General features: G+C 44.8%; 1 protein-coding gene across 1 annotated transcript in view; it reads right to left on the bottom strand.

Moving 5' to 3' along the window:
* Positions 1-14495, bottom strand: part of prkn (parkin RBR E3 ubiquitin protein ligase) — a 106400-nt gene that overhangs the window by 17177 nt on the left and 74728 nt on the right. Inside the window, exons 8-9 of the mRNA XM_076286387.1 lie at positions 6899-6960; positions 5469-5618 (exon numbers count right to left, since the gene is read on the bottom strand). Coding sequence (XP_076142502.1) covers positions 5469-5618; positions 6899-6960 — 212 coding nt within the window. The remainder of the gene's footprint in view (positions 1-5468; positions 5619-6898; positions 6961-14495) is intronic.

Here is a 14495-nt window from a genome sequence, read left to right as displayed (position 1 = left end):
TGTGCCCCGTGCTCCCCCACGCTTAACGTAAAAAAGCTTAATGTCCCAAAACGGCAACAAGTCGTTTTAGGCTATTCCCCTCAGGCCTTCATAATGGTAGCCTAGGGCTACAGGAAGTGGGGGGAGGGTATGGGATGACCAGAGCCGTCTTCGCGGTGCTATTCAGAAAGCATCTTCTATCGTCTTTCCAGGCGCACACAGCTCGTTACCATATAGCCTAGCCTATCGACTGCCTTAACAGATAGGCTCTGCTCTTGAGTTTGGCCTCACAGCGAACTCAACCCTCTTGTTGCTTGCAGTTTGTTAAATAAAGCGATGCAGATTACATTATTTATTTCTGATTAATTGCGTCTTTTGATATCTTTTGCAACATCTGCTTGTTAGGCTGGGTACTGTCAATGTCCAACAATTGCTGGTGTAGGCCTACAGGCTATAATCAATTAGGGACTGTTCCTTATTTATTTAAGGGGCCACCGGAGGAGTTTTCGGAGCGTTAGTCAAAAAAGACGTGACCCTCTCTCGCCAGCAAGAATGTTTTCTATGACCCTTCAAAGTGATTGAGAAAAAACGCATGATCCTCCCCAGTCCCAACAATTTATTGATGCCTTCTGTAGGCTACTGGGTCAATTTGGGAGCTTGCATGGGAGCTGCTACGACTCCTTCCTTGAAATGCCTTGAAAAGGCTGTCATTGCACAATTTCACAAATAATCACCGAGACCGAAACAAACCTGTCAACTTTTCCCGGGTTTATCGCGTATTTTAACTTTTTCCTCACTGTCTTAGGAGGAGCTGCAGGGCCGGGGGTGCGAGGCCCTGTGCGAACTTGACAGATGCAAGGCCCTTTCACTTATAGTCCAGTAATTTTAGGAGAAAGGGTTGAACAAATTGCAACACAAGCAAACTTAACTGATTTTGTATCCTCAATATGTCCTGAGTAAGGGAAAAAAAGCCCCGAAGAATCCCAATAGGGGAAAGTTTAGAAAAAGACCTAAATATACCCTATTCATGCGCCTATTCAGTATTTTTCTCACGTGAATAGGGGAAAAAAATAACCTTCACATATCACCATGAAAATTACTGAGTTGATTACTTACATCAAGACAAACAAAAAATGTATTATACGTTTTTTGAAATTGTTTGTTAACATGGGCAAACAGGGCATAATGTAATTACGTATAGCTAATGTATAGTGACCCAAAACTAATTGCAACATTTGACAAACAAATTGTCCAAGGCATGGAGGAAGATAATACATGTCTTAACTGGTATTATATCTCATCTAGAGGGTATATTCTTATAGAAAATATATAGTTTATGGTGTTTAATTTGTTTTCCCTGGACAGTATAGGCCAAAATGTATCCACTTTACACTAGATTTGCCTTTACAGAATAGAGGGCATGTATTGTGCATGACATGGAGGAAGATGGGAAATGTCTTAAATGGTGTTATATCTCCTCCGGAGGGTATATGCTTTCAGAAAATATATGGTTTAAGGTGTTTAATTTGTTTCCCTTAATAGTGTAGGCCAAAATGTATCAGCTGTTCCCTTGATTCGCCTATACAGAATAGAGGAGTATGTGTTATGCATGGTATGGAGGAAGATGGGACATAAGTTGATTGATGCTATATTTCATGTACAGTGCATATACTTTTAGAATATGTATAGTTTTGACTGTTCTATGACTTTGGTAAAACCATGACCCATGAATAGGCAAGCATTGTTAATTATTAATCTTAAACTATATTTATTAGTATAGCATTTTTGCCAGATGTCACAACAATAGTCACTTGGAGGCTAACTGCAGTTATCCCATCTGCACCCTTCTGTCAAATTAGGACATGATCATGTCCATCTTCAACTTTGCCTTCACAATTTTCCTGCATTCACTAACATAAACATACTGTGCTGTCCGATTATTGTTTTAGACAAAAATTGTGCAAAGTAAAGGGACATCATACAGGCCCCTCTGATTGGACAGACAGTATATCAGTCAACCCCTGGGCAAGAGGTCAATTACTATAAGACTTGCAAAATGATGGACTGATACTTTAGTGTGATATACTGTATGTTTCAGTGACCTCTAAATCAGATTACGTAAAACACCAAAACCACTTTCCTAGGCTGAATAATGCTTAACTATGTGTTTGTACAGATTACACATTGTGGAACACTTACATGCAAAAACACACTTGGCTCTATTTAAAGATTCAACAACCATTTCCATTGATTCAAAGGGCCACAATGTAAAAATAGACACCAATTTTGCAACAAACCAGTCTGAAATAAGCCAAAGAAATTGTCTCTGAAAATAAAAGAATGTTATTTTTTAGAATGTGTATTCTACAACATTCTAATTACAGTTTTGTCAGTATTTGCTGAAGAATAATGCATAACATATTTTAACATATTTCCACCAAATGGATTTTCATGGTCTTTTACTATGGTGTAAAGATCACCAATTGAATTATAAAAATGTGAAAATAAATTCTGTTGCAATTAGTTTTGGGTCAGACCTTTGCCTGGACTATTAGCTCCATTGTGGTATTTATACAAATTAACTATACGTAATTACATTATGCCCTGTTTGCCCATGTTAACAAACTATTTCAAAAAACGTATAATACATTTTTTGTTTGTCTTGATGTAAGTAATCAACTCAGTAATTTTCATGGTGATATGTGAAGGTTAATTTTTTTCCCCTATTCACGTGAGAAAAATACTGAATAGGCGCATGAATAGGGTATATTTAGGTCTTTTTCTAAACTTTCCCCTATTGGGATTCTTCGGGGCTTTTTTTTCCCTTACACAGGACATATTGAGGATTTAAAATCAGTTAAGTTTGCTTGTGTTGCAATTTGTTCAACCTTGACCCCTATTTTGGCTTAAAATGACTGGACTATTACGTGCATGAAATCATGCGATAGCTTATAGCCAAGGCTACCGTCGGTGCATTTTAATAGTAGCCTAGTCTAATAAGCTACACCAGCTTGTCTTTAAGAGGGGAAATTGTATAGCCTATAACATTAGCTGAGTCACACATTTGGCCATATGGTGTTAGGCTACATCACAAAACCAAATAGGGTAACAAAGGCGAACACTTTAACAGGGGGAATTAATTGGGCATGAATCATGGTGCTGAACGGTATTTGTCAATGAGCAGAAACACACACGACATTCAAACTATTGATAAGATGTGCACTATGGAAACTGATCTGTAGGCTAACATTGGACAAATAAATGCCATATTCTGACTCAGGAAAAAAAAAAATTCTTGCTTTGCCGCAAACTCAGCAATGAAATCAGTTTGCAGGTAGCCTAACGTCTTTTTCAATTCATAGAACGGAGAGCCCAGTCTCTCCTGTGACATGGAGGTGCGCAAATAGTTCTTTTAATAGCTTGTTCAACTTCGAAAAGCTTCGTTCACCCGATGCCAGTCACTGATCGCAATTTCAAACTTCTAAGTTTTAAGTGCAGTCAGTGTTTCCCACAGAATTGGATTCAATTTGTGGTGGTAGCTAACTTTGACAACGGGGGGGATGGTGTGGGGTGGGGGTGGGGGTGGTATTAAGATCGTCTTGGTAGTGTATAGGTCTAATTGAGTGCCTGTCACTTTAAGACGTTTGAGGGAACCCTTGCAATTGTAACACAGTTAAAAGGCTGCTGATGTGTGGTTGCAATTCATAACGTTTTCTACATAGTTAAAATAAAGGTTCGTACTTCTCCTTGGGACAAGCACTTTTGAAATTTGGAAAACACTTTTCCATTTACATCGGGATTTTGCAAACATTCAGTGTCAGAGTCAATAAAATGAGCCCTTCAATGAAATTGACAAGCAGCTTAGAAGTAGGCTATAGCATACTAAATTCGACATCCAAACAGTATTCTAACGTTAGCTTTGAGATACTGCTTGATTTCATAACTTAACTTAGTTTAGTCTCTTCAATGTAGCCTACTATGCTGTGATAAGACCTTAGCAGAGTTCACTTTAATGCAGCAGTTTTAAACAAATTTGCGCAGCATGGTCACGATGCTAAGCGGATTTAATAGCAATTTAGCCAGACGTCTTCTATGCAATGCTTCTATGTGGCAACAACAATCCTTCAACAATCGTGAATATTTAGTTAAATGCACATGCAGAGGAGGGGCAGCAGGCTACGAGAGAGAGCGGGGCGGGGCAAGGAAAGGCTGCGTGCGTAAAAAGCGCAGCTCAATGGCAATGCAAGGATTTGACCTTATATTTAAATTAAATTAAATTAAATTAAACATAGAATATTCATCTGTGGCGGCCGATTTTTATTTCGTGGCGCCCCGCCACAGATTAGTCAATGTATGGGAAACACTGGCAGTATAGCCTACTATCTGCCCCGTTTGGAATTATATCTCGAACCTATTAGGTCCAGTGCGTTATGTCCTGGGATTCGGACGTGCTCAAAAAGAAAAGAAAAAACACTGCTGGTGTACAGGCTATAATCAATTAGCTAAATCATTTGTCCAGCTGTTTAAACATTTGTTCGTGCTACATTCAAACGCAAAAGGTGCTTTGATATCTTTTTTGTTTAAACGTCGGCAAGCAGGCATGCTGCGGTTGCAATGAATGAGGATAATTGGTTTTATCTGCGGATTTATTTTTGCATTATTTTGAATATGACTCGCTCCAGTCTCAACAGCACGTCTACTTTTTCCACACGCATCTAAGTTCTAACACACATATCCCCTCTCGCCTTCTCTCTCTCCATCCCTGCGCACGGTGCTTTCTTAAAGGAGCTGCACCATTTTACAACAATTGCATCTACATTTTCATATTAGAATGTTTTGTCAAGTGTAAGCTTAAACTACTGTGATCAATTTAAGTTCCCGTGCCCCCGCTGAAAGTCTCATGCGCTTATCGTTAGGCCTACACTATCAAATCTATAAGTAACCGTGACAAATAGATATAGATAGATATCTATATAGATAGAAACAATATAAGATATATAAACTCTATTGATTTATCATATATGTTTGGCAATGGCTCAACTTTCTCTGATTATTCTACTGACTTGGAAACTGCGTCATGGAAGCAGTAAGTCAAGTCGCATCAAAAATAGTAGTGGCGGAACTCCCAAGTGACACCTTGTGGTTGTTTGTGTCAACTGCAGTTTGTGCCATTTCTGCTGAGAAAATGGGGTGCGTGATTCATGAAGGAACCCGTCCAAACTTAACTGGGACCCACTGTATGTGTGTGTGTGTGTGTGTGTGTGTGTGTGTGTGTGTGTGTGTAGGTGTGTTTGTGTGTGTTGTATGTATGTATGTGTGTTATGTGTGTGTGTGTGTGTGTGTGTGTGTGTGTGTGTAGGTGTGTGGGTGTGTGTGTATGTGTATGTGTGTGTGTGTGTGTGTGTGTGTGTGTGTGTGTGTGTGTGTGTGTTTATGTGTGTGTGTGTGTATGTGTGTTTATGTGTGTGTGTGTGTGTGTGTGTGTTTACCCCACAGCCCAGCCCGTCGGCCAGCTCACACTGCACTCTCCTGCGGTCGTCTTCTGGTAGCAGACCGGCCCCACAGCCCGGAGCAGGACACAACACCCCCCCCATCCCCAACACACACTCCTCCGCCGCGTAGCGCTGGTATCGCTCATACTGGGGGGGGGGGGGGGGGGGGGAAAGAGAAAGTCAGTCCCTTCATATGTACAGTCCATCTAGTACACAGCTAGCACACTGGATTAGCTCCATATTAGCCCAGCTCTGTCTTATTAGCCCCATATTATATTAGCCCCATATTATTAGCCCCATATTATATTAGCCCATGTTATTAGCCCCATATTAGCCCCATATCATTAGCCCCATATTATACTAGCCTCATATTATATTAGCCCCATATTATTAGCCCATATTATATCAGCCCCATATTAGCCCATATTATATTAGCCCCATATTATTAGCCCCATATTATATTAGCCCATTATATTAGCCCCATATTATATTAGCTCCATATTATTAGCCCCATATTATATTAGCCCCATATTATTAGCCCCATATTATATTAGCCCCATATTATATTAGCCCCATATTATTAGCCCCATATTATATTAGCCCCATATTATATTAGCCCCATATTATTAGCCCCATATTATATTAGCCCCATATTAGCCCATATTATATTAGCCCCATATTATATTAGCCCCATATTATTAGCCCCATATCAGCCCATATTATTAGCCCCATATTAGCCCATATTATATTAGCCCCATATTATTAGCCCCATATTATATTAGCCCCATATTATATTAGCCCCATATTATTAGCCCCATATTATATTACAACTGCTTCACACTGAACCCAAACACGTGTGTGTGTAGAAAACACGTCTTCAACTACAATCTATCTAGCCATGAGTGTTCTGTGTGTGTGTGTGTGTTTATACACCTATATCTAGCCATGAGTGTTCTGTGTGTGTGTGTGTGTGTGTGTGTGTGTGTGTGTGTGTGTGTGTGTTGTGTGTGTGTTTATACACCTATATCTAGCCATGAGTGTTCTGTGTGTGTGTGTGTTTATACACCTATATTTAGCCATGAGTGTTCTGTGTGTGTGTGTGTGTGTGTGTGTGTGTGTGTGTGTGTTTATACACCTATATCTAGCCATAAGTGTTTGTGATTGTGATGTGAGTTCATGACCTTGGCTTCACTTTGCAACACTGTGCTGTGCTGTGCGTACAATAGAGCTATCAGAACTCTGTTGGTACATCCAGAATAAAGAACTATTCTTTCGCAAGCCAGCCTCAAGTTTGACCTGCTCTTAACTACTGTACATCAGATCTACTCGGTCAATGGTGTCTCCATTTGGAATTAAGGAGACGGTTTTAAAAGCATTCTTCAGGTTTAACACACACACACACACACACACACACACACACCACATACCTGTTCCTCTCCAAGAACATGGAAGTGATGCGTCTCTTTGATCAGAGAGTCTGGACAACCCGCTGGGATGGACAGAGAGAGAGAGGGAGAGCGAGAGAGAGAGAGAGAAAAAGAGAGGGGGGACAAAGAGAGGGAGAGAGGGGGAATAGGAGAGAGGAGGAGGTGCATATATGAATGCATTATGAACTCCAAGGTCAGTAACCTATCATTACAAAAAATCACATAAACACATTTGTGATCACACACACACACACACACCGACACGTACAGACACACACAGACACACACAGACAGAGACACACCAGTGACGTTGGAAGTGGAGGTGCGGGGGGTGCGGCCGCACCACGACACTTGTCATTTTCCGTGTAGACAGACCTACAGTGGACATGCAACTGTGTTCTATTCCCAGAGCGTGCTTTCTCTGCGTATGATCTGTAGGGTTAGGGTTTCCTAGTCCGCCGATAATTTGCGGCACAATTGAATGGAACCGCGGACCGAAAGAAAAAGAAACTAAACATTTCCCAGATTAGAAAATATTTCTTAATTTAGTGTTATCAAATAAAGAGGCATAGCATTAGGGGGTAGTGGTGTCAGCGCTCATTCAATGTATGTGCGTGTCTGCGGAAGTGAAACCACTGGAGATGACATTTGTAGAAGCAACAAACAACATTATTTAAAACATCGAACGAAGTGGATTCTTGCGGTTTATGAAAACAGCATAGAAACTGGCGTAGCCTACAGTTCTGTCATTAGCCTAGTCCTACGTCTTTTACTCCCTTACAAAATAGGTATTATATAGTTCTGTCATTAGCCTAGTCCTACGTCTTTTACTTCCTTACAAAATAGGTATTATGGTATTATAGCCCATCATGCATTATAACCCAGTGATACAGACATGGGTCTCACCTCGTACACACACCCTTACCACACACACCCACACACAAACACACCCGTACCACACACACACACCCTTACCACACACACCCATACCCTAGGCTACTCCAAATTAAACTGTTGTAGGCCTATAATCTAAGTTAAAAGTTTAATGGGCATAAGTCACGACTTGTAACAGAGGTAAATATCATAGCAAATAGCCTATGGTGATGCGTGCGGCCGTGCGTGCGTGCGTGCCTATGGTGATGACACAGCTTTTAAAACTATACTTCACTCTCGCTGGAGTGAACACAGAACAGGCTGTTGTGCAAACAAATTCAATTGAATGATCTCCAAAAATTATAGTTTTGCTAACCCATTCGTGCAATAAATAACTTCTGAAAGATTCTCTTCTGAAAGATGCTGTTAACGTGCAACATTTCTCCATGTGGTAGTGTCAGCAGTGTAGTGAGAGCAGTGAAGTGATGGCCTATTGCAGGGAGTCACGTGAGTCAGACAGAAGACGGGCGCTGCTTTCTCTGTTTCTGTCCCTACGAAAAGGGCATTAAAATGGTGTATTTAGCAGTCAACATTTCAAACATTTTCCGGGGAAGAAACCCCTGGACCCCCACTGACATTATTCATACCACCCCCCCCCCCCCCCCCCACACACACACACACACCCCTAAACAATGTCAGGTTAAGGATGTGGAGATGAGAAGCTGCAGGTGGGATAATACAACACAACCCACAAGTTACACAAAGTGTGTGTGTGTGTGTGCATATGTGTGTGTGTATGTGTGTGTGTGGTGCCATAATGGGTGTTAGGGTTGTGGGTTACAGAGGATCAACTTTCCATCCACAGCTGCAATTATGCAAATTACCCAAGAGGAGTGTGTGTGTATGGATGCCTTGGAATATGTGTTTATGTTAGTGTGTGTGTAAGTGAGTGTGAGTGTGTGTGTGAACTAATGGTCAGTACATCTCCCAGGACCTAACTGTACTTTTCAGCAAAGCTTTCAATCTGAGAAACACACACCAATTACTCTGCAGGAGAGTGAGCTTCTATCTAATCTTTAGATCACACACACACACAAATAAAGACTCCACTTATAAACACCAGTTAAACACCAATCTAAAGCTGAAGTTCTCTTTCTCTGTTTCTCTCTGTTTCTCTCTCTGACACACACACACACACAGATAACACTATGCGCTGTGTCCTCTGCATTGTGCAACGCCGTGTGTGTGTGTGTGTGTGTGTGAGAGTGAGAGTGTGTGTCTGTGTGTGTGTGTGTGAGAGTGAGAGTGTGTGATTCAGGTGTGTGTGTGTGTGTGTGTGTGTGTGTGTTTGATGCCCACAGTGACATGTGTCCAGCCGGTGATTTATGCTCTGCTGTGGACACGTCCACATCTCACCGTGACACCCTCTCACACACACACGCCTGAATAAATAAATAATAAAAAAAAAATAATAAAAAAAAATATCACAAAGCTTTGATTGCGATGCCGGGAGGCGGCGTGTGAGAATTAGCATTTGAAAGCTCAATCAGACGCAGATCTGCTTATGAAGAGGCTTATTTAGGTAAGGGAATCAACAATGCCTAGCCCTACCCTTACCACACACACACACACCCTTACCACACACACACACACACACACACACACACACCCTTACCACACACACACACTCTTACCGCACACACACACCCTTACCACACACCCTTACCACACACATACACACCCTTACCACACACACACACACACACCCTAACCACACACACACACACACACCCTAACCACACACACACACACACACACACCCTTACCACGCACACACACCCTTACCACATACACACACACCCTTACCACACACACACACACCCTTCCCAAGCACACACACCCTTACCACACACACACACACGCACCCTTGCCACACACACACACACCCTTACCACATACACATCCGTACCACACACACACCCTTACCAAACACACACACACACCCTTATCACACACACACACACCCTTACCACACACACACACAGACACCCTTACCACACACACACACCCACACCCTTACCACACACACCCTTACCACACACACCCACACACCCTTACCACACACACCCTTACCACACACACACCCGTACCACACACACACACCCGTACCACACCCACACACCCGTACCACACCCACACACCCGTACCACACACACACCCTTACCACACCCACACACCCTTACCACACACACCCGTACCACACACACACCCTTACCACACACACACACACCCTTACCACACCCACCCACACACCCTTACCACACACACACCCTTACCACACACACACCCTTACCACACACACCCACCCTTACCACACACACACACACCCGTACCACACACACCCGTACCACACACACACAGCCTTACCACACACACCCACACCCTTACCACGCACACCCGTACCACACACACCCGTACCACACACACACACACAGCCTTACCACACACACCCACACCCGCACCAGACACACACCCGTACCACACACACCCGTACCACACACACACACACACACACACACCCGTACCACACACCCACAGCCTTACCACACACACCCACACCCTTACCACACACACACACATCCTTACCACACACCCTTACCACACACACACACCCTTACCACACACACCCGTACCACACACACCCGTACCACACACACACACACCCGTACCACACACACCCTTACCACACACACACCCATACCACACACACACACCCTTACCACACACACACACCCTTACCACACACACACCCATACCACACACACACACACCCTTACCACACACACACCCTTACCACACAAACACCCTTACCACACACACACCCTTACCACACACACACACCCTTACCACACACACACCCGTACCACACATACACACACACCCGTAACACACACACACCCGTACCACACACACACACCCGAACCACACACACACACCCGAACCACACACACACCCTTACCACACACACACACACCCGTACCACACACACACACCCTTACCACACCCGTACCACACACACACACCCATACCACACACACACACCCTTAGCACACACACCCACACCCTTACCACACACACCCACACCCTTACCACACACATAAACACACCCTTACCACACCCACCCACACACCCTTACCACACACACACACCCGTACCACACACACACACCCGTACCACACACACACACCCGTACCACACACACCCGTACCACACACACACACACCCGTACCACACACACACACCCTTACCACACACACACCCGTACCACACACACACAGTCTTACCACACACACACACACCCTTACCACACCCACCCACACACCCTTACCACACACACACACACACACACCCTTACCACACACACCCTTACCACACACACACACCCTTACCACACACACCCGTACCACACACACACACCCGTACCACACACACACACCCGTACCACACACACACCCGTACCACAGCTAGCGCCATTTCCCCTCATGCTAGGAGCATAAATAAAGCATGCAGCTCTGCCATCACACCGCCCCCTCATACCATGTGTGTGTGTGTGTGTTTGTGTTCTTGTTAATTTTATGTCGTCAAAATACTTAAAGCTGGATTTGTAATCTCACTCAGCAAAGCTTCTTGATTTTACCAGATATGCCAAAACTGGTGTGTATGTGTGTGTGTGTTTGTTTGTTCTATTTCTCCGAAAAGTGAGTGACTGAGGCATGACTAAGCCATTTAAAGCCTCTGGTACACACACACACACACACACACACACACACACACACACACACACACACACACACACACACCTCGCTCCAATGCCTCTTTATTCGAAGTTTCAACTCTGGTGACTCTCTAAAGCAGATGCTGTGGATCTCCTAACGTCTCTCTCTCTCTCTCTGTGTATGTGCGTGTGTGTGTGTGTGCGTGTGTGTGTGTGTGTGTGTGTGTGTGTGTGTGTGCGTGTGTGTGTGTGTGTGTGTGTGTGTGTATATGTGTGTGTGTGTGTGTATGTGCTTGTGTGTGTGTGTGTGTGTGTGTGTGTGTGTGTGTGTGTGTATGTGTGCGTGTGTGTGTGTGTGTGTGTGTGTGTATGTGTGTGTGTGTGTGTATGTGCTTGTGTGTGTGTGTGTGTGTGTGTGTGTGTGTATGTGTGTGTGTGTGTGTGTGTGTGTGTGCGTGTGTGCGTGTGTGTGTGTGTGTGTGTGTGTGTGTATGTGTGCGTGTGTGTGTGTGTGTGTGTGTGTGTGTGTATGTGTGTGTGTGTGTGTATGTGCTTGTGTGTGTGTGTGTGACAGAGACCATCTGCAGATGTTCACCTGTTGATAAAACCTGAACTGCAGGTGTGTATCAACACAAGTGAAGGAAAAACACCAGATATAGGACACACACACACACACACCGCTCCTCATACACACACACACACACACACACCGCTCCTCACACACACACACACACACACACACACCGCTCCTCATACACACACACACACACAGACACACACACCTTACAATCCCACCATGCCAAGATGTAGTGGCGTAAGTGGGGGTTGGGGTGTGGGGATGGGGATGGAGACATGTGTGTGTGTATGTGTGTGTGTGTTTGATGGGAGGCTGTTTGGACAAGGTTCAGTGGTGCTGGGAAGGTGTGATAAAGAGGTAGACACACAGGGGTGCACAGATAACCCGCTGCCAAAAATATGTGGACGCACACGCACACACACACGCACACACACACTCACGCACGCACACGCAAGCGCACGCGCACACGCACAAACACACACAGAAAAATACCAGTACACACACACCTTCAAATATATAGCCACCAAAGACATGTGACACATATATTGACTGACTACATCTATTCTATCTACTATTCTATACTACATCTATTCTCTCCAATTCTTTAGAATTGGACTCTGGGCGTTTGGGAACAGCTGAGGGAGGAGGCTACTTGAAACTGCGAGTTTGAGCGAGCGGACTTTCAGTTGACAGTAATTAACACCCTTTTGAACAATCTAAGCTGTGCTAACGTCAGAGGGCGGTCTACGCTGATTCATCATTAGTGAGACGCGAGGACAGCTGCATGCAAATTCCTGTCAGCATACGGTCGGACGCGGTCAAGACGAGCAAGTTTACCTGTGCAAGTTTACCTGTGCAAGGTCGGAGCCGGCAAAGGCAAAAATGTGCCATTCCACCATATCTGTTATCACCGGCCATCACAAAAAACGGCATCATGCCAAAAGGGGGCAGAAACCTGCTTAACCTCCAGCAACTTAAACGGTCCTCACCTACAGAAACCTCCTCCATGGGCTTGTGGAACTGCCAATCTGCAGTCAACAAAACAGACTTCATAGCTGGCTATGCCAACCACCTTTCGTTGGAACTCCTTGCTCTCACTGAGACTTGGATCAAACCAGAGAACACTGCCACCCCGGCTGCACTCTCCACTAACTTTACCCTCTCCCACACCCCTCACCCATCTGGACGAGGAGGTGGGACGGGCCTGCTGATCTCCAACAAATGGAAATTCACGCTACTGCCTTCAAACAAATATGTCTCATTCGAATTCCATGCCATCACAGTGATCGCCCCAGCAAAACTCTACGTGCTGTTCATCTACCGCCCTCCAGGCCAACTCATTAGAATACCATCACAGTGACCGCCCCGGTTAAACTCTACTTGCTGGTCATCTACCGCCCCAGCAGAACTCTACGTGCTGGTCATCTACCGCCCTCCAGGCCAATTAGGCGAGCTGGACACTCTGCTGTCCCCCATCCCTGAGCATGACTGTCCGCTTCTCGTTCTCGGCGATATGAACATCCACTTAGGCCCAGGCTCAGCGGACTTTTTGGCCCTGATCCACTCTTTTGACCTCAAACTGGTTCAAAGCCCACCGACTCACAAAGCTGGCAAAGAGCTTGACTTGATTGACTTGATCCTCACTCTGAACTGCACCACAGAAACCCTCATGGTGACGCCTCTCCATCTTTCTGACCACTTCTTCATGGACCACTTCTTCAGTTCAACGTCAGCCGGACAGAACAGCCTCCGGCTCCTGAGCCGATGGTCACGTTCCGCCGCAACATCCGGACCCTGTCTCCAACGCACTTCTCCTCTGTGGTCGCCTCCGGTCTACCTCCACTCAACACCTTCTCCTCTCTGGAGGTAAATGAGGCCACAGACTCGCTCTGCTCCACACTGAGCTCGTGTCTAGACAAGCTGTGCCCTCTTACCACAAGGCCAGCTCGATCCAAACACTCTCATCCATGACTAAATGATACCCTCCGATCGCAGCTCATCAAACTCAGAGCCGCGGAGAGGAAATGGCACAAATCCAAACTAACTGATGACCTCAAAAACTACCAGACACTCCTGACCTCCTTCTCAGCCAGCATCACTGCTGCTAAGACGGCTTTCTACAATGACAAAATCAACAGCGCTACAGACACTCGAAAACTTTTTTCAACCTTCAAATCGCTACTCAACCCTCAGATGCCTCCTCCTACCTTCCAGCCTTACTGCGGATACCCTCGCCTCATTTTTTACAAACAAAGTGGCGGCAATCAGCAGTCAATTCTCTACATGCCCACTCAACGCATCTGACTCAGATACCGCACTCCTACAACCTCTAGGGACTGCTAGATCATCCTTTTCAGCATTCACGCCTCTCT

Source organism: Alosa pseudoharengus, unplaced genomic scaffold, assembly GCF_046254945.1.
Source record: "Alosa pseudoharengus isolate Yale_2024_CS ecotype anadromous, Long Island Sound unplaced genomic scaffold, YU_APseudo_1.1 YU_APseudo_1.1_scf_15, whole genome shotgun sequence".
Taxonomy (NCBI): Eukaryota; Metazoa; Chordata; class Actinopteri; order Clupeiformes; family Clupeidae; genus Alosa; species Alosa pseudoharengus.
Note: the sequence above shows the minus strand (reverse complement) of the source record. Positions and strands in the feature narration are given on the sequence as shown.